The following is a 24,498-nucleotide window of genomic DNA, read 5'->3' on the forward strand; positions in this document are numbered from 1 at the left end:
TTACACAACTTAATGAACTTATGTGCAGTAAGAATTGGGGCTGTGGTTTTGCTTCTATTACCTTGGAGTTTGTTTCTTCATATAATCAAATATTTCCAGTGGCCAAATTTTTACAACCTGATCAAAATTGTTCCAACCTAATCTTTACAGACCCAAGCCCTTTATCTTTGTTGGCAATATTTAGAGATAAACATAACAACAACAACAACAACTATCAGTCCTTTGTTTATCTGAATAAAACTATAAAACATACTAAGTCTCTAGCTACTAAATAGAAAATATGTGTGTGATCAAAGACTGGAAATAATTAAGCAAGAAAAACCTTAAAGAAGTGAAAAAAGCATAGGCTTTCCCCATGTAGGTGAGTTATACAGGGTATTAAAATAACAGCATTTATCTAATAGTACAAGTAAGAACGTTTTAAATATCATATTGTTTTATTTAGCCTTTTGGGATCTTGAAAACTCCTTCCGTAACACATTATCCATGATTGCAGAGAGAGAAAACACATATGAGATATGTTAATTATAGACCACTCAAGTCCATACTAAGTGAATGTGAAAGTTTGGCCAGAACTCTAATACAACAGCTAGAAAGTGTGTTAGCATGGACAGACCCTTCATCAGATTGAAGAAGGCCTCAGGACATCCTACAGGACAGCGAACACAGCAATATGGCACTGGATGACTGAGCACTCTCCTTACTGTCAACACGTTTGTACATTGTTTTAAAGGCTGGTGCACTGTTCTGACCATCCTCGAGCATCTGTGAACTGAGGTGCACTAATGCATGTGTGCTCACACATGCTCACTCACCCATGTGTGCTCACACATGCTCACTCACCCATGTGTGCTCACACATGCTCACTCACCCATGTGTGCTCACATGCGCATGCTCGCTTGTTGAGTCTTTAAAGATTACATTTATTATTTTAGGTGTGTGGGCTTTTTTGTTCTTTTTTTTTTTTTTCTTTTGCCTGCATCTGTGTCGGTGTACCACTTACAAGCCCCCAGAGGCTGGAAAAGGCAGCTGGAGCCACTGTGTGTGTTACGAATTGAACCCAGGGCCTCTGTAAGAGAAGCCAGGGCTCTTAACTGTTCAGTCGTTTCTCCAGGACTCCTTTGTCTGATTTTTATAGAGTACTTAAGTATGCTTGTTCCTATGGTTTTGTTATCTATTGTCTGATTCTTCATCTGGCTTTGCTGTTTGTGGTTAGCATGTCTACAGCAGGAAATGTAGTCCACTTTAAATAAACAGCTGTTAGATAAAACAGAAGCTTTTGTGTAAAGAACAAAGTTAAAGTTTCTACTTAATAAAAAAAGAAATGCTGCTTAAAGGTTTTGGAGGCCTAGAAATGAAAGCAGAAAGCATTTCCTGGTGAAACTGCGTGCCAGAGTACTGGGCTCAAACACCGAGGAGCGGCTCCAACAACCACTCAGCAGGCACGCCCCCAGAAGACGGGAACCAGTTTAATTCTCACTCCCCACAGGAAGCCAGGGACAACAGTGATGGCCCTTCAGCTTATCTCACATGAGGACTTCTACAATGAGGCTACTGTCATCAGATGATCCTGAAGTCATTCAGCTTCAGAATTAAATCTGGATTCTACAGAAAATGCTAGTATAAAAGAGGGTGTTGAGGCCCTAAGAAGTGCACCTGAATTAAAAATCCACTTGTTAAAAGAATCTAAAAATTGTCCTTTTAAAGGAGCCTAAAGAAATGATGAGGTGACAACCAGAAATTTGTCTCCTAGCCTGAGAAAAGAAATTGATTAGAGATTTTAATTTTAAGAAAAAACTCATTTAATGAGTCTTTTGCCTGCCGGTATGTCTGTGCACCATGCATGCACAGTTCCTATTGATGCCCAGAAGAGGGCATGAGATCCCCTGGGGCTGCAGTTGCCGGATGTTGTGAGCAGCTGTGGAGGCTGGGAATCAGGCCTGGTCCTTCCGCCCAGCACCCAGTGCTCCAAACCTACAAGCTGTCTTTCCAGCTCCTTGATTAGACATTATAAAATGTCAAGTACTAACAATAAGTTAAACTCAGCGTGACGGTGCATGCATATAGTCCTAACACCCAGGAGAATCACGAATTTGAGCCCAGCATCAGCTACATGTGATATTTTCCTTCTTTAATTCAAACCACAGTGGATTTTACAATAGATCACACTCATTAATAGTATAACAACCAAAGCAAATTACGTTAAACAGAGTTTATATTACCAATATTTTTAACATCTGTAGAAAATTTGGGTTTCATCCACTGAACTTAAACACAGGGATTTTAGTAAGTGTATATATTTTAAAAAGATCATCAATGTCAAATTTTAAATAATTAGACAAAACCAAATGTGCACTCTTTCAGTCAAATCTAAAAGTAAATATACTTATGTTGTGACATTTCAAATTATTTTGAAAGAAAAGAAAGTGACAGGGATTAGAACATTTAATGTAAAACTCAGTAAGAACATTCTAGAATCAAGTACAATTAAAAAGTAAAGCAAGATATTTAGCAAACACTGACACATACTATGTGCTGTGCGAAGGAATAAATGGCGCACATTCACCACGCACACAGCACCTGCAGCCCCGCGGGGCCTCCCCAGCCCAATTAGGTCACTGGGAACTTAGAATGTCTGAGAAAACATTATCAAAGATAATGGAAGTGCTGAGAAAATTCGATCCACAAGGAAAGGCTTTTCTTCTCGTCTTTCTTTCCCTTTTTTGAATGTTTGGTTCACTTACACAAGAAAAGACAGAGCAGCAGCTTTATGAGCATCACGGAAGCGAAGGATATTGGCCGGCTGTTCGCCACGCCCACGAGGTCGAGAGGAAAGGGCGTGGGCTGTGAACATGAGAATGCGAGGCTACAGAGAGGGAAGCAGCTCTTTGGGGAGGCTGTAAAACTCTTCTCGAAAGCGAGGCTCTAATTTTTATACAGCATAGCTAGAAAATAGCTCTCAGGCAAACCCATGGACGCTGGAATAATATGGACAATCTTCAGAAACTCTGCCTGATCCAGACAGCAGCTACGCAAAGCCCAGGAGCTCTGGGGCGGTGCTGTGGCGTCAAGGGAACGTCGGGGTGAGAGAAGTAAGCCACTGTGGGAATGACACCCTCTCCTACCAAGCCGATGCCCTGCTCTGGGCACATCTGAGGTCCGCTGTGTCACCCTTGCTTTCCGTTACCACTGCAAATGCTTTTGGATGTGAAAGGGCTCCTGTTTGGTTTGGGGTGAGACAGAGGAGACACACTGCTTAGCATCTCCCTCTGAATGTTGTCACAAACCAGACAGGAGGACTTGGGGAAGTAAAATCAGTAGGTAGATATGGGACAAAATTCGGAGTTCAAAGTAATTACGAAAGCAAAAGTGGCCCTCCAGCAAAAGGTTAGTAAATAAATAATAAATAAAATGCTGCCTGTGATCAGCAGGTACCAACTTCTCTCAGTGAGGACAGAAACGGTCCAGCTGAGTTCCCTTCCCACGGGGCTCTAACTCTCAGCTCAGCATGACTGACACATTAAACACTGTGCATTTCTTATATTCGGCTGGGCTTGTGTTTTCTTTTTATTCTGAAACAGAACGTTCATGTGGCCAGGGCTGACCTCAAACTTGCTATGCGGCTAAGAAAGCCCTTGAACACCTGATCCTCCCACATCCATCCCTAAGTGCTAGGACTACAGATGCGCATCCACAGGCAGTGTTGCTGAGGATTGAGACCCAGGCTGTGTGGAAGGGTTTTACCAACTGAGCCAAGCTGTGAATTAAAGAAAAAGTTGCAGAAGGTGACTTATTTTGATTATGTATATTTTGAGGCCGAACTTAACACACAAGAGACTGTGGCTGTGATTTCTATCAGAGAAAAACACACGAAAAGAAAACTTGCTACTAACCATTTAGAAAATTCCTTTACATTAACGGGAAAGTCACGGTCCTGCCTCAGCTATTTCTTACTCTGGTACACACAAGTTAACTTATAATGGGATATAGACCTAAATATGAAACAGAAAACTATACACACACCTTTTAAAAGAAAATCTGGAAGATCTAGAGTTAGACAAGAAGTTCTTGGAAGTGTCACCAAAAGCAGAAACTATGTAAGATACATCTGACTTGATTTCATCAAAATTCTAAACTTTGGCTTTCCCAGAGACATTGTTAAGATTTGACAGTTGAGGTTCTTGACTACACACACACACACACACACACACACACACACACACACACAGAGAGAGAGGGGGGGGGAGGAGAGAAAGGGAGAAGTTGAGGGTTAGACTAGGTAACAATGCCTATAAATCACAAAAAGCCTGGTATCTACAATATAAAAAGACAATCCTAATCTCAAGGAAATGAATCTTTATATTAGTGCAAAAACCTACATAGAAAATGCTTATAGATATTTTGTGTACAGTTTTAAAAAGATTGAAATGATAAATATCATTTAATTACACTCCAATATGGAACACACTATTGATACTCATAACAATCTGGACTAATTGTAAAGGCATTCTGTTGAAGAAAAGTCAGTTTCAAAAGGTCACATGCTTTATAAAATTCTTAAAAAGATAACACAATACTGAAAGAAAAACATAGTGAATGCCAAATGTTAGGAGCAGGGAAAGGAGAGGAATACAGACGGGTACATGAAGCAAACATAAGAAAAATGAGGTTCTAGGGAGCTGATGGAACTGCCCCATGTCCTGAGTGTGTTGGTGGGGATTACATAAATGCACACATGTTGCAAGGATTCCCTCCCTGGGGAGATAGAAGCCTCCCCCCTCCTTCTATGGCACCAATGACAAACCAAAGTAAGGCTCCACCAAAGTACAACTTCACAGACCATTGGGTTATAGGACTTACTTATAGGAAAACATTCACAGAATGATACCTCAGGTTTCATGAGAACAGAGAAGTCATTTTATCAAGTCTTAGTGATAAAACTTGTCCCTTTTGGACACTATGAAGCTACCCGAGCAGGCGATTCAAGCTAAGTCCCAGCTCCATACAATTATGTACAAGCATGTTCCTTCAGGAAACCCCAAGAAAGGGTTTGGTGCTTGTCTCATGGCTGCATCTTCCATATTTGGAACACAGAAAAGAAGAAGGAAATAGAACACTGTCTTTCACTATATATCTTTCTGCTTTGGCACTTAGCACCTCCTCCTAGACAGAGTAGTACTGACTTGACCACTGTGGCCACCCAGTGAAACACTGTCCTAAGAGCCACGCTAGGCATTATTGGTTGACCCAGAAAAAACAACGCCAGAGAAGAGAGCATGCCGGGACTACATCCACAGGTTTATGCTAAATATCAACATCTTCTGTTTATTCCTGGGTTCTTTAGCATGTATTCATACATCTTGAAAGATCAGGAAACAACCTCAGATAGCCTGCCTTTCTGTAAGGTAAACTGCCCTATTACTAGGCTGTGGGCAAATATTACAGATTTTATTATATACAAATATGTTGACCAGGTTCCTTCGTCTGCATTGTTTAAGTTTTCAAAAAACGAATTAAAGTGAAATGTCATTAAGTTCATATCACTTTATGTAAAATAATATGTAATTCAGAGCAACCACTGTTCTCCTGGCTGCTCTGTAATACAAATCAGATCATGGAAAGCTAGTTCACTCAAAGCCCGTATTTTGCATCTCCTTGTGTTTTGCATTAAGAAAGTTTCACGATATTCAAGAAGGCAGATAAATGCCCAATGCAGACACTAGGGTCTCATCTCTGATGGCACTGTGGGTAGCTCTGTGTATTACTCCTCATACGATCCTGACCTGGCAACTCTGCTCCAGTCTTGAACTGCTAGAAGCTTCCAGGTTGGAGGAATTCTGCCTGAACTAGAGTCTATATCAGTAAGGCAGGATTAGTCTATTCCCAGTTGCAAAGGAAGAACAGATGGAGCCCCCTGCTCCTCCTGAGAGTAGCTCTCACATGCACGGCTTCCAGAATTTGTTTGAAGTGAATTCCCAAATCACATATATCTATATTCAAATTTAAGCCAACTATGTACTTCTGGAATACCCATTACTCGAATCACCTGCCTGCTGTCCTCCACAGCATAAATAACAGAGGCTGACTACAGGTTGAGGGGTCACCACTTATAAATTAAGGTAAATAACCAGCTTCAGGAAAGGTCTTTGTTTTATAGCCTTTCATATTCATCTATTCTTCCTCTTCAACCTCTTCAAACTTAAAATATCAGGATTCTCCCCTAACAAGAACACACATGAAACAAAATTGCTACATACATGTTATATGTAATAAGATACTAAATATATTATATACAGCAATTTTCTTGAACATCAATGTTATTAATTTTAATTTCACATCTGGGATAACCTATGGGTAGTGGGAGTACGTTCTTCATGATCTTTTGTCTTTTCAGTTTCTAAGATTTTGTATATACTATTTCCAATAAGAAAAATAAAATTAATATATAAAGCATTAATCTTGTTCTAGATGAAACGTGTCTAAAGAATTAGATCTTGTAGGGTAAGGGAAGATGCAAATTTAAGTTCACTTCAGAAATTCACATAATTAATAAGGAAGAAGTCAGCCGGTATTTTACTGAAAATATTTGTTTTTAAGACATGGCTAACTCTGCATCCAGTCTTCCCTGGAACTATACTGCCCAGGCTGATCCTCCTGCCTTAGCCTGCCCAGAGCGATGAGCCACTATACCCATCTCTCCTTTTGCTTTATTTAAACAGAATTATTTAACTTTCTTCTTAGTAGATGTAGAGGACAATTTCTAATATCAAATTAATAGGCCCTAAGAGTAAGTAAAATGTTCTCCATTTCTTTTGGTTAAGCAGATGCACTCCTATATAACAACGTTAGTAAAAGTTATAAATAATCCAACCAATATTCATGGAAATGAGGGACAGTGATAAAGCTGACAATAACAAGGTGAGTCGGTAAATAAAGCTCTTCTTGGAGAAAAGCCTCAAGGTCTTTCTGAAACCACGTTTTACTTCACTTTTCCCCCTTGTTGAAATGAAATAATAAAATTGCAGGAAGATGCTCAGAACATCTCTATGTAAAACCATCACAACCCTTCAAATCCAGCAAATGTCCTCAGTACTCAGATACCCTGGGCATATATAACCAGACGTACAGGGTCTATGTTTCAGTTAATTGGAGATAATGTGGAGGACGGGCGGAAGAGAAGGAACGGAAACCTAGGGTGAGCGTTGTCCTTTGTTAGCCGCTCTCTCCAGTGGTCAGAAAATGTTCCTCTGAACATTTGAAAGCCTGTACTCCATTAAAAAATATAAAAGAAATGGACAAATTTCCAGATTCTTTCAAACTACCAAAGTTAAACCAAGAAAAGATTAATGACTTAAACAAACTGGTAACAAACATGGAGTTTGAAACAGTAGTGTTTTTTTTTTTAAAGTCTAGACCCAGATGGATTGGTAAGAGAATTCTCCTAGACTTTCAATAAAACCAATCCTTCTTAAATTATTCAGAAAGAAAGGAAAATAAGAGAGGGAGAAATCAAGGAGAGAGGGAGAGAAAAGAAAGGAACAGAAGGAGCTCCTTCTACAATGCAAATATCACTCATTATAAGAACAGGTAAAAAACAACTTCTACTACTCCAGGCCTATATTCCTAATGAACTCAGATTCAAAAATCTTCAATAAAATATTTGCAAACTGAATACAGACACACATCAAAAATATTATACATCATGACCAAGTATACTTTATTTCAGAGATGGTTTGACATAAAGTCAATAAATATAATAAATTATATAAATGGAATCTAAGTAAAAAAACCATATGGTCATCTCAATGGATAGAGAAAGGTCTTGGACAAACTAGAGAAAGTAGAACTAAAGGGAACAGACTTCAACATAATAAAAGTTATACACGAGAACCTCCAGCCAACCTCATCAAGGACAGACTTGACGTCATCCCGGAAGCCATGAGTGTCCTCTATCCCACTACTCCTCAGTACGATGCCTGAAGCACCAGCTGGAGAAGGAAATTAATGGACTACACGCAGAAAGGAAGTCAGACTACACTTATTGAAGATGGCATATTATATATCACAGATACCAGAAAACTTCTAGGAACTATCAGTAATCTCAGGAAGGTGGGAAATACCGAATCGACTTATAAAAATCAACACAGCAACAAAAGCACACAGAGGAGGAGAACATGGGCACAGCCCCATTCTAAATACCACCCAAGGTAGGGATGCCTAAGAACAAACCTAACCAAAGGGATGGAAACTTTAAACCTCTAGAAAAGAAAGGGAAAGACACTGGACAATGGAAAGGCATTACATACTTGTAGACTGGTAGAATTAATACTGTGAAAATGGCCAGTCTACCTAACACTATATACAGACTCAATGCAATCCCAACCAAAATTCCCATCTCATTATTCATGGAGGAAAAAAAATCCCCAAATTCTTATGAAACCACAAAAGACCCATTAGCTAGTTAAAGCAATCCTGAATGAAAAAACAAATAAACAAAACTGGAGGGATTACAGTTCCAGAACTCGAGACACTACAGAGCCACCATAGTATTGAAGACAAACTCCACTGGCAAAAATGACACACAGGCCAACAGAACAAAATGGAAGACTCAGACACGAGAACTCCTAACTGCAGCCCTTTTAACATGTGAAGAAAGACAAAACCTTCTACTAATGGAGCTGGGACCCGGGATGACCAGGTACACAAGAATGAAATTAGACCTTTATCACCTTACACGGCACCAAGTGGACCAAAGACTTCAGTGGAAAACCTGAAACACTAAAACTGATAGAAAAAAAAGTTTAAAAAACAAATGACCCATTTAAGAGAATTGGCTATGGAACTAAACAGGAAGTGTTTTAAAGAAGAAAGAAAAACTTCTTAAAAAAAGAAAAAACCTTTGTTGTCCCTTGCAACTAGGAAACTGTGAATGAGAACAAATCTGAGATCTCATCTTACCCCAGTCATCATGGATGATCAACAAAACAACTGACACAGATTTTGGGAGAGGATGTGGGGAAAATAAAACCCTCATTCTGATTGGTGGGATTGCAAACTGGTACAGCCTCTATGAAAGCGAGGCTGGAGAATCCTCAAATAACTAAAACTAGCACATGATCCAGCTCTGCTACTCCTAGCCATATACCCAAAGAGTCTGTGGTGGTTTGACCATGCTTAGCCCATGGGACGTGGAGCTCTGAAGGAGGTGTGGCCTTGTTGGAGGAAGTGTGTCACTGTAGGGTGGGCTTGGAAAGCTCTATGCTGAAGCTCTACGCAGTGTGGAAAGTCATGTCTGCTTGCAGAATAATCTCCTTCTACTGCCTTAGGGTTAAAACGTACAACTCTTGTCTCCTCCAGCACCATGTGTGTCTGCATGCTGCCATGCTTCCCACCATGATGATAATGGACCAAACTCTAAAATGTAAGCCAGCCTCAATTAAATGCTGTCCTTTATAAGAGTTACCTTGGCTCCAGTTACATACGCAACAGAAGATAGCACTGTCTGGCATCAATGAGAGGAAAGGCCTTAGGTCCAGTGAAGGCTTGTTTTCCCAGCGTAGGAGAATGCCAAGTGGCTGAGGTGGGAGTGGGTGAGTGGGAAAGGGAGGGGAGATGTGAGTGGGGGAAAAGGGGATAACATCTGAAATGTAAATAGAGACTATCCAATAAAAATGAAGAAGAAAAGGAGGAGGAGGAGGAGGAGGAGGAGGAGGAGGAGTTGCCTTGGTCATGGTGTCTCTTCACAGCAATGGGAACCCAAACTCAGACAGGACTCAACATCCTCCTCCACATGTCTACTGCTGCTGTATTCACAAGCTAGGGAGTAGAAAAAACCTAAATGACCATCAACTGAAACAGATAAATGAAAATGTGGTACACACACACACACACACACACACACACACACACACACACACACACACTGAAATAATACTCAGCTGATAGAACAGGAGAATCGATGAACTAGGACAGACCCTCTTGAGTGAGGTAACTGAGTCCCAGAGGGGCAATGTCAGATGCTCTCATTCATCTCTGGCTCCCACTCCACATCTTCAGATCTGAGTGTATAACCTGGAGCAACTGCAGAAACCAGGGAAGTAGAAAGGGATTGTGGCAGGAAAGGGAAGAAATAGAGAGGGACTAGCAGGATAAAAGTACTTTGGAGGGGGAAATGGAAATGAAAACAAACAGGGGAGTTTTTAATCAGGGAAGAAGAGAGAAATAATGAAGGGTAAAATACTAATACTGTCAGAAAGTATCATAAAATCATATTATCTAGCTAATATTATATATAGCCCATGTATACATAAATGTATGTGCTTTAAATGAAATTGTCCCATCTGGGCTAACAATGCTCCTTGTAAAAGTAATAGACATTCTAATCCAAACCCTAGCACCAAGCATGAGAAGCTGCTGATTAGGGTTTTCCGAGATTCCCTAAGACATTGCTCCTGTTTTACCTTTGTACTGCCCTTGTTTGCTTCCTAGAAGTAGAACTGGGAAGCAAACTTCTACTGCCGAGACACTGTGCACTTTGGACACAGGACCCAGAGCTAGAATTGGTTGAAAGACTCCTCTCTGAGAGCTTTCATGGTATCAGAAGGTTTTATGCAAGTTGCCAAGAGAGGAAAACAAGCAACAGTCCTGCCGGGCTATGATGCCTATAAAGTACAAACAATGACCGCACAGCAGGGAGCAAGAGGTGCAGCAGCAGCACACACAGAGTGTAACCGACCTGGACTTAGGACCCACAAGGACAGCACAGCAGGGAGCGAGAGGTGCAGCAGCAGCACACACAGTGTGTAACCGACCTGGACTTAGGACCCACAAGGACAGCACAGCAGGGAGTGTGAGGTGCAGCAGCAGCACACACAGTGTGTAGCTGACCTGGACTTAGGACCCACAAGGACAGCACAGCAGGGAGTGTGAGGTGCAGCAGCAGCACACACAGTGTGTAACCGACCTGGACTTAGGACCCACAAGGACAGCACAGCAGGGAGTGTGAGGTGCAGCAGCAGCACACACAGAGTGTAACCGACCTGGACTTAGGACCCACAATGACAGCACAGCAGGGAGTGTGAGGTGCAGCAGCAGCACACACAGTGTGTAACCAACCTGGACTTAGGACCCAGTCAAGGGGAATTCATGTCTGGCTCTGGAAACCTAGCTTATCACTCAGGGTTGTTCAGTAATGGATCCTCGTGGAGAGTCCACATCTACTACTTTACTAAACTAGCAAATACAATAACGACACTCTAAATATCTGTCCTTATTCCCAGTAAGTGTGATTCTCACCCTTCTTCAGGAAAACTTCTTTACAACAGATAGAGACCACTACAGAAAACCACAACTGACCAAAATGCTCAGAAGTGATTGTGTGGTACTGAGTTCCAACTGGACCACCCACAACATAACTCCCTGTACCTTAAACTTCAGGAAACATGGCAGAAGAAGGGTTGAAGATTGAAAGAGCCAGAGGAAAAAGATGTCTGCAGTGAGATTGTATTTCCTAGAAATATCAGGGGAGCTATGAAGTTTCAATAACATAGCTGCCTAAATGAGACCCAAACAAGAATAACACCAATAGACTAGACATGCTATAATGAAAGGGAGAATATAAAAATCTCATGATACCCTAACCCGAGAGAGAGAGAGAGAGAGAGAGAGAGAGAGAGAGAGAGAGAGAGAGAGAGAGAGAGAGAGAGCAAGAGAGAGAGAGAGAGAGCAAGAGAGAGAGAGAGAGAGAGAGAGCTCTACCAGCAGCTGACTGAGACAGCTGCAGATACACGGGCTGAGGTCCAGGACCCCTATGGAAGAGTTAGGGAAAGAATTGAAGGAGCCAAAGGGGATTGTAACCCCATAGGAAGAACAGTGTCAACTGACCTGAACCCCTCAGAGCTCCCAGAGACTAAGCCACCAAAGAGCATTACAGGTCCAGGGCCCTGGGGCCCCCAGCTATATATGTAGCAGAGGACTACCTAGTCTGGTCTCAGTGGGACAAGATGCACCTAATCCTGTAGAAACTTGGGTCCCAGGGAAGGGAGATGTGGGTGGGGGGAGCACCTTCTCAGAGGCAAAGGGGGGAATGGGGTGAGGAACTCTAGTAAGGGGGACCAGGAAGGAGGGCGACATTTGAAATGTAAATTAATAAAACAATAAGAAGAAGAAAGGAATGCTAACAGCAGGAAAAATCACCTTCCCTAAGATAATGAAGCTCTCTACTTCATTATCTAAGGCCAAGTGGTCACCCCTGAAATGTTTCTATATATTTAGAATGTATATAAAATACCCAGTAAATCACCCAAGAGGTCACGTGCTTCACTGGTTCGAGACACTGTGGGCTGTTTCTTTTAAGTCAGATTCAGCTGTAAAATGTGTTGTTTCCCCTTTCATCCCTGGGAAGGTCAGCTAACACTTTTAAACAATTTCCAGGACTGAATGAGATGAAGAAAAGCAATGTTATTAACCTTGCTTGGATTAAAATTGTAAATGTGGTAGAGTAGCCGAGTTAAATCATGTCCTAATACTAACATGTTCACTTTTAATTTTTTTGTTTTAAAAACCATCTTACAATATTTTAAAGCCTGATGAAAGATTATGAAGTTAAGTTTTATTTATTTTTTAAGAAAGTCTCTAAATAATTTTCAGTTTGAAATGTTTTATTTATGATTTTTTTCTTTCACCTCAAAATTTTATTTTATCCATTCTTTTTTGCCTTGTGTGTAAAAAAAAATAACGGGAAGCCTTTTATATAATATCTAAAAAGCATTAAGGTCCTATATACACAAAATGAAAGTGAGTTTGTAAACTCGATATTCTACTCATGCAAGGTTTAACAATGCCTGTGGGCCTAGCACAGCTGCTTAGCTGAGGCAGGAGGAAGTAGAGTTCAAGGCCCTCCCGTAGACTATACAGCAAGTACCCAGCCAGACTGGGCTAGCACAGTGAGTACCTCTCTCAAAAACCAGCAACAACAGGTTCTAGCTGTAAGTTATGTTCTGGAATACAGCCAAGCTCACTAGTTAAGTGACAAAGAATCAGAAAACAAGTAAGAAGTGTGTGTTTATCTGTTTGTGTACAGGGCTGGGGGTAGGGGGTAGGCAGTGGGGGCACACAATACACAAAAGGAGGCGTCGAAAAGTAACAGCACCTGCATTGTAAATGTTCACACTGCTGGATGGAGTAAAAACAATGAAAGCTAGATATGTGCCATCTCCTACCAAAGGAGCTGAGTCCCTACGGTGGGTCCACACTAAATACAAAATGGAAAACACTCAACTGTGCCATGAAGAGAATAGAGCTAAAATAACATTCGTTAAAAATTTTCCAAATGGAACATACTTGTTTTATTTTGTCATTATCATTGCAGAGGCTGGTACACATGATATGCTACAGCGTGCATGTGGAGGTCAAGGAGTGACCTGTGGGCTCCATTTCCTCCTTGCAACTTTATGTGGGCTCCAGGAACTGAACTCAGGTCACAGCTTGTATGACAAGTGCTCTTATCCACTGAGCCTGCTAGCTAGCCTGCACCTGCTGAATTTTACAAGGCTAATTTTGGACAAAGATTACAGACCACATTCTAGTCAGAAAGATTTCAATCGTATAGATCAACATGCCTTGGTTGTAAATATTTGGGTTCACACAGTATGTTGAGCTTCCTGTCCTAGACTATACCTGCAAAAGAGTTTATTGTGTTTTAGGAGAGGGCCTGGGAGAAAAGCAATTACGCTTCACTGAGGGATGGACACACCTAAGGTAGACACCAATGCCTCTACCTGTGCACTCACGACTAGTACCAGAGGACCCAGGTTAAATTCTCAGCACCATTACAGCAGCTCATAACCTGACACCTTCACACCAATGCACATAAAGAAAAATTAAATAAATCATGAAGAAAACCATTTCATACACAAATGTTTATCAATCTCAGAAATCTAACCTTTTTGTTTCAACAAGAGTAAACAATCTAAAACGCAGGTCCAAATTTGTCATTTGCTGTTTAAAAAGAAATGGCCACTCTCACTGCTGGGAGTGGGAACATTTTCATGGAAGCAAGGAGAGCGGGGGAGGGGAGAGGAGGGAAAGGGGATAACATTTGAAATGTAAATATAGAGAATATCCAATAAAAATGATAAAATAAAATGCTCTAGAAAAATGGCTACAAAATAAAATAATTTATTATGATATTTGAGTTGAATTCAATATTCCTAATTCTAATTCTAATTCTAAATGCCTTGGTCCTGTCTCACCCCTCAGAGGTACGACTTTGTTTCACAACATGCATTACTGTACTTTTCAAAAGTTATCTGTGCAGCAGACCCCAAGGATTCCACGGTGAGGAAAACATGTTTGTGCACGCATGTTGAAGGCATGAAGAACGAATACGTGAACACCGCGAGGTGAGGGAGTCCCACGGAGAGAAGGCAGCCGAGAACACTGCAGGACTGCATCTCCTCCCAACACGGCCAACGTGCAACCCAGCCGCATTTCCTTAGCTTACGTATACTTCAACTTACTCAGAATTTAAAAACACCACACCAGGAATGTTTTAAAGTGTACACTCATTTGAGTTGGCTGCATCAGAAATACTCAACTATAAAAATTTTACATTTTTAAGATTTTTTTGAGAATTTCATAAATGAGTGATGAAGTTTTACTTTTTGAGATTAAACTTGATGGAACCATTTTTTTTTCTCTTTGATTCTAGTGTTTTTTATTGGCTCTTAGATGTACCCCTAAAACTGTACCACAAGCACTAGCAAGTTTCAAATTCTGTCATGATATTGGACTCCATGAAACCTGAATGCACATCAAGGATCTGCCTCTTTGCCTCTGACATTCTGAGGTCTGACTTGTAACTTTCAAAGTCTACCGTGGCTACAGATTCGGGACACACACAGTATGACTCTACGGCGATACCAGACGTTAGAGACGGAGCTTTGTGTTGGTGATTTCAGCACAGTTGTTCACCGTCTGAGCCACTAAGTGTGTGTGTCTCAACTGTATACAAAGAGCTGAAACAACTGGAGAAGGCGACAGAAGAGCACTGTGGGAGCCAGTGTCACTAAGGATTTGAGCCAAGGAAAAGTGACACCGACATTAACTGGCCTGTTCCACATGCAGAAAGTCACAATGGTTTGCTTTACCACCTAACCAATAAGATACACCTCCAAAGAACGTAAATTCTTCCTGGAACCGTCATGACTACCCCATTCCCCAATGGCTCCGGTCTCAGGATGCACATGTGTGAATGAATGAATGAATGAATGAATGAATGAATAGAAAATGAGTGAATGCTAATATTTAATGTTCGTGTAAGTATGCATAGAAAACTAGAGGTTCTGGGTCATTTTTTAAAATGTGCCAGAGTTAAATATAAATGTTTTAAACACCCAAATACTCAAAGCTATTAAGTTCACTGGAAGGTAAGCTTTCTTTTATTGCTATGACCTTCACATGCAAGATCCTTTCAAAGTTATAAAGATGAACTTCCTTCGGTAAGTTCGTGAGCTTTCACAACTGCTTAGAAACACACACGATGGGAGCCACTCTTCCTATGTACTGCATGACCCCCCGTCTCATCCTTCCTTACTAAAGTCTGAGCCAGTGGAAAGCACTGGGCTGGAGGAAGGGATGGTGTAGACGAGCTAGTCTACAAGGCCCTAAAAGTCTTGTGGAGAGAAATAAAGAAACTATTAATAGATTGCAAAGCCAGAGTTTATGTTCTACTGAAAACAAAACAAATATCAGATGCAAACTTCATTTCCTTCTCAAGACCAGGAAGAAAAAGGAAGATACATACCGCATCTGTGATGTGGATTTCATACACCCTTTGGAAGGTCCTGCGTTCAAAGAAGACAAGTTTGCCACTGCCACATCCCCTTTGAACAGAGGTACCGGTAACTATAAGTTTATCGTCAGGACTGAAACAGCAGTCGGTCCTACACACAGAAGAGCTGGTAAGTATAAACTCATGGCTCTAACACAGCAGTGCAGCAATGAGAGAATCAAAAGCAAGTAAACATAAATGGCCTGGTCAGCACACTAACGTTATGAGGTAGGTGTTCTCCTCACTGTTCTAATGAGGAAGCTAAGCTAAGACGGAGAAGTTAATAAGCCTTGCCCCATGGCACACAGGATGATACTTCTGAGACTCAAATGTAGGCAGTCTGACTGCGAGTCTTTGCTCTTAACGTCCACACTATGACACATTTTAATGTAAAAACAGTGTGAGAAACATTCAGTCCAGAGTACCCACAGACAGACAGACAGACATATCTGATATGGACACTCTTAAGAACTATCTGTACTGCTCCCATCACCACTATAACCTTCCAAAAGCCAGTGACATCAAGTCAAGCACAGTGACAGAAGAGAACTGCACTGCAGGGAACAAGCTGTTGTCTTTGATGCCACGGTTTCATTTCAGGAGCTGTGGCCACTTAATTGCAAATAATCTACATTTTATTCAAAGAAGTTATGTAGTATGCACTGCCTTAGCAGGTGTGACGGCTCAAACGGCTCTTGTGTCTATTCTAAATTGAGGTTTGCTGGTGGGCTGGTTATGAGCCGACAATGCCAGGGGCGGTGGCTGTGCTGCCACCACAGTGTCTCCTATTTGATGTTCCTATTACCTTCATATCCTCCCTGGTGGTCATTATTCAACACAGATGTAAAGTTTTGCTTCTTCCAAAATAGAAACCGTTTCCTAGGCACCAATTACAGGACTCAGAGGTTAAATCCCACCTCAGCCGCCTCAGAATAATCTTTGAAAGCGTCAGTTGCCAAGCTTAGTAGACTGGAGACAACAGTGTTTGGCCATTCCAGACAAGACAGTGTGAATGACAAAAGGACCTCTGTGCACACATAACAAACACGCACACAAAATCATGGACAAACAGACATCATTTGTCTCCAGAACAAATATAAAAAATTAAGAAAAAAACATTTCTCAAGTCCCTTCCCTAGGAAATTTAAAACACTCAATGCAAGGTAATATTAAAGCAATTTCTTTTCCATTCTTTTATGCTATCTAAATGACAAATATGCCACTTGTGGGGCTGGAGAGATAATTCAATGTTTAAAAGCACTGGCTGCTCTTCCAGAGGACCCAAGTTCAATTCTCAGTACTCATAGGAAAGCTCATAACCATCTGTAACTCCAGCCCCAGGGGAACTAATGCCCTTCCTCAGATACCAGACACACATGTGCTATTTAGGCACAAATATAGGTAAAACATTCACACATACACCCACACATTAAACAACTTAGAAAAGATAATATGGCTTACATTGGGAACAAGGTAGGAAGGTCTGAGGCTGAAAATAATGGTTTATTAAATTGCCGGACATCCCATAATTTTAATGTATCATCACCTAATTGAGGATAAATGAGAAAAAAAGATGAGTTAGTTTTGTACAAAAGATCTAATGCCAGCTTGAGGTTTGCCCAATAGTATATAACTATAAAGAAGGGGGTGTGGAAAGAAGTAAAGAAAAGTGAACAGAGGGGAAGGAGGGAGAGTCCCACACCCCTAAGCACATTTCCCCTTTAACTGTTTAGGGAGCTTGAAAACACAGTAACAGTTGCAAAGATAGTATAAAATTATCTGATAGTAAGTCATCCTCCCAGCAACTACTTTCCGGATTGATTAGCATCTGTCGGCAACTCTGGAGACACCAACCACTGTATTGGAGCAGATGGTAGTTCCCCGTGTTATGCTGAGTATAACCTGCTTTCTTGGGAGGCCTTAATCTCAGAACCATCAGCACTGAAAATAGTTCAGCTCACAACAGATTATTTTTCCCATGTGCATGTGGGGAGAACTCTCCATCAACACTAATGATCTAGCCATCATATTCCTTGCCCCTGAGTGATCCATGTGGTTATTTTATTACTCTTCACTTGCTGAGAAAGTACAACTCTCCATGCTACTTAAAGAGAAAGGAATATTCTTTTAAGATTACTGTTTTTATATTTCTACAGAACTACTCACAAACCCCTGACTAGAACAAGAGCTAAGCTCAAGTAATGTCTTTGCTCTCATTGGTCCCCAGTGCCCACAACCTAAGTCTGGTCACAGCTCTTTGAATCAAGATCAAGAGTAAGGAGTTAATAAAATGCCTTCTGTCTTCATGGACTCTTCCTCTGAAAACTGACTTTGTGCAGGGACTAATCCATAACTTGAACTCACAACATTATACTCTAAGGACTTTATAAACTTTACCTTTAAAATGTGACCATATTGTCATGAGCGAGTTCACAGGAAGACCCTCTGCCAGGCCTTCTACTGTGTCGTTCACAGGCTGCCCCAGTTGTTACCCACCCCTTCTACTGACACAGTCTTAGCCCTATGATATGGACAAAGCATACAAACCAGGACCCACCAACGTGCAGCCGGTACGTATATATAATAAGACATAGCCGGTACGTATATATAAGACACAGCTCTTAGATAGTAGAAGCTCTGCCTGCAAAACTAAACTGTGTTTAAACTCAGAAGGCGGGTGCACACCAATGGTGAACAGACAAAGGACTTGACATGCGAGGCAAGGGGTGATAGAGTAGGAGAACGAACAGTAGCCGGGCACCTGGCGATACATCTGTGCACCAGCATCTGAAGGACAGGAATCGGGAGTTCAAGGCCAGCCTATTGACTTCCCACCTGAGCTACTTGTAAAGACCCTGACTCAAAGAAACTACGGTTCATAGACGTGAGTCATTGGTAGAGTATTTGCCAAGAATGTATACATAGAGAATAACAAAAATGTGAATGATCATTTACAAAATTCCAAGGACAAAAGGAAAACCCAGCCACAAAGACCAAAATCCTGTTAAATTTGATACTAAAATAAAAATCTAAATGGAAAAAAAAATCTTATTTATAAACTTTGATTGGTAATTTTTATATTTGTTTCTTTATGCATATATGCACTTAATTATTGCATGTATGTACAAAAACATGCGTAAGCTTGCATGTGGAAGTCAGAATGAACTTGGGTTAACAGGCTTGGCAGCAAGCTCCTTAATTGCTGAGCCATCGTGCAAGTCCATTAGGAACTTTTGATGCAGACAATGTCGTCAAGTTGAAAACACATCTTAATAGTAATAATAATCAGACTGAAAAGGGTACATTAACACAATCAAAGTTCCACTAAGTCTTGGGACATTAGTGTGACATTTGTTAAGAGTTAAAATTACTTTCTTATATATAGGAAGACATAGAAAGAGCTGTTTACCTACCTCCACGAGAGGCAAGGACATTACCATCATAGGAAAAAGCCACACAAGAAGTGTCTGTTCCAGGGTCATGAGCCTGTTTATAGTGGAATTTAGGGTGAACCTGTGAGAGCAAACACAAGCAAAATGTTATTTTTTTTTTTACATTCAGATGAGAATAATTTTGTGCAAAGAACATTTTATCATTTAGGAAATCATATCTTAGGTAAATAACTAATTTCACCTGATGGTAGTTCTGTTCCTTTAAAAAAACTAAAAAGCTTTAACAAATTTTACTTTCTTTAACAAAGATAAGTCCTAGCAGGAGGTGTGCGAGTGCATGTGTGTGTGTGTGTGTGTGTGTGTATATACTGGAGAGGCTCAAGTAACATAAAATAACAACCATTTTTATATTATGCTTTTGAAGCTTTGGGATCATTCCCCACATTATTTGAGAGATATTTAAATAAAATATCAGATAAACATTATTTACTTAATACAAAACGCTCGTTTTATTCTTAGTATATTCCAGACATGGTGCACACAGTTGTGGGCCTTGGACTAGGTAATGTGCCTATTTATTGTAGTTGGGGATGGTGGTGGCACCTCACATATGCTCACATATCCCAGGATCATATCTACAATGTCATTGACAGATTCTTAAACATATCAACTTCTGAACGTCTCAATCATGGTGGCATCAAGGTTTAGTGAGTTTCCATCCATTAGCTTCTAGAGCTCAGTGTCTGTTCCCCAGATTTGGGAGGCTGAGGCCTCATTCACTAGTAGAGTGAGACCCTGTTTACAAAACAAAACAAAATAAACAAAACCAAAAATTCAAAGGACAAAAGGCTCTCAAAGTGATGAAAATAGAATATTCGATTCCATGCCTCCTAAGTAGAAAAATCAAAATAAATTAGAGAAATGAAAATGAGGAAAAATTATTAGTGAGTAACAGTTCTAGAGCCAGGATGCTTTGAGGCTTACTAGGCTCAAGTGTGAACCTATCAAGGCTACACATTCTACTTCCCAGTTTACTGTGTAAGATGCACACCTATGCCTTTCCACCATCACCCCAACTCATGAGGAGATCTAGTCACACTGAATCTACTAGTTCACTCCCTGACTTGTGTTGGAGCTACAAGCTTAAGAAAACTAAAATGGGTACCACTTCCCAAAGAGATGAAATGCAAGTACACTGCCTAGATGTAGATTCTGAGAGGAAGAGAAAGCAAGAACTAGGTTATCTCACAGAACGGGCTCACTAACATGTGACTGGTCCCCTGTCCCACTTCCTGAGACCCTTAGCAAATAGCAAATCTCTTTTCACTGTGAGTAAACAATTATTTCCAATCACATGTTTGAGTTGTCCTGGGGTGCTCAGTAGTGCCCCAACTGGTACAGACACCACTGGAAGTGAACATGAGATGACTGTCACCATACACGCAAAGCAATGGGAAGAAACCCTGTCCACAAGACACTACTGGTTGGTTACTGTTGGGTTTCACCGACACCCTGGAAAGACAGAATGAGAGAGGAAACCACAGGGCTGCTTCAGCAACTTTCAAAGAGGGCAACTCCTGTAGCAGTAGAGCAAGCACTGAGCAGCGGACACATTTACAGAGCTCTGGAGGTAATCTGCTGCCCTCTGGGAAAATCTGGGACCCCGGCACATAAATGGATATCTGGCTAGCTGTCTCACAGAAAGCTGGTTCTATAGATACCCTGCTCCCAAAGAGAGCTCTGGGAGCACTCTGCTTAAAAACTCATGTCTAGGAAGATCAAGAACATTTTGCGTCCTAAAAGTTCCTGCAAATGTCACCCCCCTCACCCCCAATAAGACAGCAAATAAGATTAGGATCTGCCCCTGCCTCCTATTCTGGCTGCTAAATCAAGAGGTAGGATTAAATCTCAGTATTTCTCAGCTGGAGAAGTGTTGGGTCTAACAAAAGAAAAACTAAAAGAGCTGTTGTTGGCTAACAGATACTGGCAGGGGTCATGGCACATCTTGATTCTGACTTTGAGAGATGCTTAGTTAAGGAAGCTGGGATGCAGAACTAGATAAACAGTTCTTTGTGTTAGGCTTGGGTTGGGACCTCCTCACTGAGGCCAGAGACTCTTTGACTCCTTCCTTCTTTCTTCCCTAAGGGTCTGGTATACCATCTGTACTTGAGGACTATCAGCCTTGCCTAGATCCCTTCCCCGTTTTATTTCTTAATTGTCTAACCCTGCCCTGGCACCAGCTTCCCAAAGAACCCTAATATACAAAGACATTGGGGAGCAAGAAAAGCAGAGGCTAATAAAAGCATGCACTGCCATGCTGCTTTGGAACTCAGTCAATGGGTGAAAAAAGATGCATTACCTTCCTAGCTGATCAAAGACATGCCCTCAGCTAAAGGCCCTTAACACAATGGTTCTCAACTCTGAGGCTGAATGATCCTTTCACAGCGGCCACATATCAGATATTCTGTACATCAAATAGTTACATCATGATTCATAACAGTAGCAAAATTAAAGTTATGAAGCAGTAATGAAAATAGTTTTATGGCTGGGGGGTCACAACAACATGAAGAACTGAAGTAAAAGCCCTAACGTCAAGAGGCTTGTGTGTCGACACAACTCACACACCATATGGAGCTCAAGAAGGAAGACCAAAACATGGAATGCTTCAGTCCTACTTAGAAGGGGGAACAAAATAATCATGGGAGATAGAGGGATGGGGAATGGATGGGGGGCAGGCAGGATCAGGTGCAGGAGGAGACGGGGAGAAGTACAAAGGGTCAGGAAATTTAATAGAGGTGTGTAGTAGTGGGGGATGGGAAACGGGGGGGGGGTAGACTCTAGAAAGTCCCAGATGCCAGAATAGCAAGAGACTCCCAGGACCCAACGAGGATGTCATTAGCTGAAATAACTAACAAAGGGGAGAGAGAGCCTGCAGAGACCATATCCAGAGGTTAGGCACAGCCCCCAGTTGAGGGATGGGGCCACCCACCCACCTCAAAAATATTAACACAGAATTGTTCCTGTCTAAAGGAAATACAGAAACAAAGAGTAGATAGAGCAGAGACTGAAGGAAAGGTCATCCAGAGACTGCCCTACCTAGAGATCCATCTCATCTGCAGACACCAAACCCAGACACTATTGCTGATGTCAAGAAGCACTTGCTGACAGGAGCCTGGTATGGATGTCCCAAGAGGCTCTACTAGAGCCTGACCAACACAAATGTTGGATATGAAGCCAATCATCAAACAGAGCATGGGGACCGAAATGGAAGAGTTAGGAGAAGGACTGAAGGAGTAAAGGATTTGCAACCCCATAAGAACAACAATATCAATCAACTGGACCCCCCAGAGCTCCCAGGGACTAAACCACCAACCAAAGAGTACACTTATGCAGCAGAGGCATTGTCTGACATCAATAGGAGGGGAGGCCCTTGGTCTAGTGGAGACTCAATACCCCAGCCTAGGGGAATTCTAGGGTGGTGAGGCAGGAGTGAGTGGGTGGCAGAGCATCCCCAAAGAAGCAGGAGGGGGGCTAGGGGATGAGGGTTTGCAGAGGGGAAACTGGGAGGGGGAATAGCATTTGAAATGTAAATAAATAAAATAACCAGTTAAATAAAAGAGAGGCATGTGGGTAAGGGGTCAAGATGAGTGGCCATCCTAAACCATGTAGCTCTGACTAACATAGCTAACCACAGGTTCAATACGCAGCCTGGAAGAAACCAGCCATGCTGGCCCAGACAAAGATTGAATGGTGCCACAAAGTTTTCTCTGAATTCAACACTTTGCCAAACAATATTCATCATAAACTAGTCCTGTTTCCTTCAGTTCAACCTAGCTGTACTTCACTATGATTTATACTTGAAATGACCATGGTATCTTCTTTTGTCTGTTCTGTGCCTACCCATGGGAGTGAGAATTCACTCTCACAATGCTTGTTAACTCTGGCCACGGTTAGCTTCAGATAACTATTGTCTCTAGACCTTGTTGTTTGTTTCCAATGATTAGAGCCATTTCTTTTATAAATTCTTTGATATCAGGTTAACATGATGCAATACGGATGGTTAAAAGGTGAGAGAAAAACTAATTGAAGACAGGTCATCCACAAATAATGGAAGGATTCACCATACAGTGCTTTCCTTTTTTGGTACTAGATAAACTTTTCCCCATATTTCTGCCTTTCATTTCAAGTCAGTCAGAGGCCAATTATTTCTCTCCCAGGCAATACATGTGAACTCTGGTAACCCCAGTGAGACTTGTAGAATACAGTATGTTACCCACATCATGGTACTTACCTTTCACAGAGCGAAAGAAATTTTGAGCACATGAATTTTTGAGCATGAAAACAATTTGACAGTTGTTCGAGTTTCTGAGTTCTTCAAATAGAGATAACTATGTTCAATACCATGATGCCTTCCCTGTCTGTTTTCCCTTCTCTTTTGGTTACCTATTGCTGTGACCAAATGTCTAACAAGAAGTAATTTAGGCAAGGGAGAATTTGTCTTGGCTCATAATTTGAGACTACAGCCCACCATGGCAAGGAAGCTCATGGCAGCAGGAGCAGCTCAAAGGTGAGGCTCTTCACAGGTGAGGCTCTTCACAGGTGAGGCCCTTCACAGGTGAGGCTCTTCACAGGTGAGGCCCTTCACAGGTGAGGCCCTTCACAGGTGAGGCCCTTCACAGGTGAGGCTCTTCACAGGTGAGGCTCTTCACAGGCATGGCACTAGGAACTTCCTCACATCTGGGAGGATGACCATAAAAGACAAGGCAATGCCAACTGGTTTTATCCTTTCTGACCCTTTCATTCAGTCTTATGCTCACATTCTGTCTTGGTTGCTCTGTTCATCCTATCTGGAAAGGCCCTACCTCTGAGACACCCCAAAATATGCCTCACTAATTAGCTTAATCCAATCAAACTGAGAATGAAAATTAGAGATCAAACATTTCCTCTTCCCATTCACGACTCCTTTTCTTTCCTTTCTTTTAAAGGGCTGACTTAAAGATAGAAGACAGTAATTGTGCTGCAGAGATGACACACGGCTTAAGTGGCTGCGTTTGAAGCATGAGGGTGGATCTTTGGATATCAGCACCCATGGATATGGGCTGTCCATCAAATGACTGCAACCAACAAAGTAGGACACCTAACAGTCCACTTAGAATCCCCCAAACTGTAAAATAAAATAATGAAAAACTTAGAATGCACATGTACAATGCAATAACACTGAGAGTCCTTTGTACACACAGCAAAGAACTAAAGGTGTCTCCATGAAATCCCCCT

General features: G+C 41.4%; 1 protein-coding gene across 2 annotated transcripts in view; it reads right to left on the minus strand.

Annotated features, from left to right (window-relative positions):
- WDR70 (WD repeat domain 70) overlaps positions 1 to 24,498 on the minus strand; it is a 208,137-nt gene that overhangs the window by 26,580 nt on the left and 157,059 nt on the right. For both annotated transcript variants that reach the window (XM_080933536.1, XM_080933535.1), the window contains exons 11-13: positions 19,246 to 19,345; positions 17,294 to 17,378; positions 15,806 to 15,944 (exon numbers count right to left, since the gene is read on the minus strand). In XM_080933536.1, the coding sequence (XP_080789662.1) occupies positions 15,806 to 15,944; positions 17,294 to 17,378; positions 19,246 to 19,345 (324 nt within the window). The remainder of the gene's footprint in view (positions 1 to 15,805; positions 15,945 to 17,293; positions 17,379 to 19,245; positions 19,346 to 24,498) is intronic.

Source organism: Micromys minutus (genome assembly GCF_963924665.1).
Source record: "Micromys minutus genome assembly, chromosome: 20".
In the NCBI taxonomy this organism is placed as follows: Eukaryota; Metazoa; Chordata; class Mammalia; order Rodentia; family Muridae; genus Micromys; species Micromys minutus.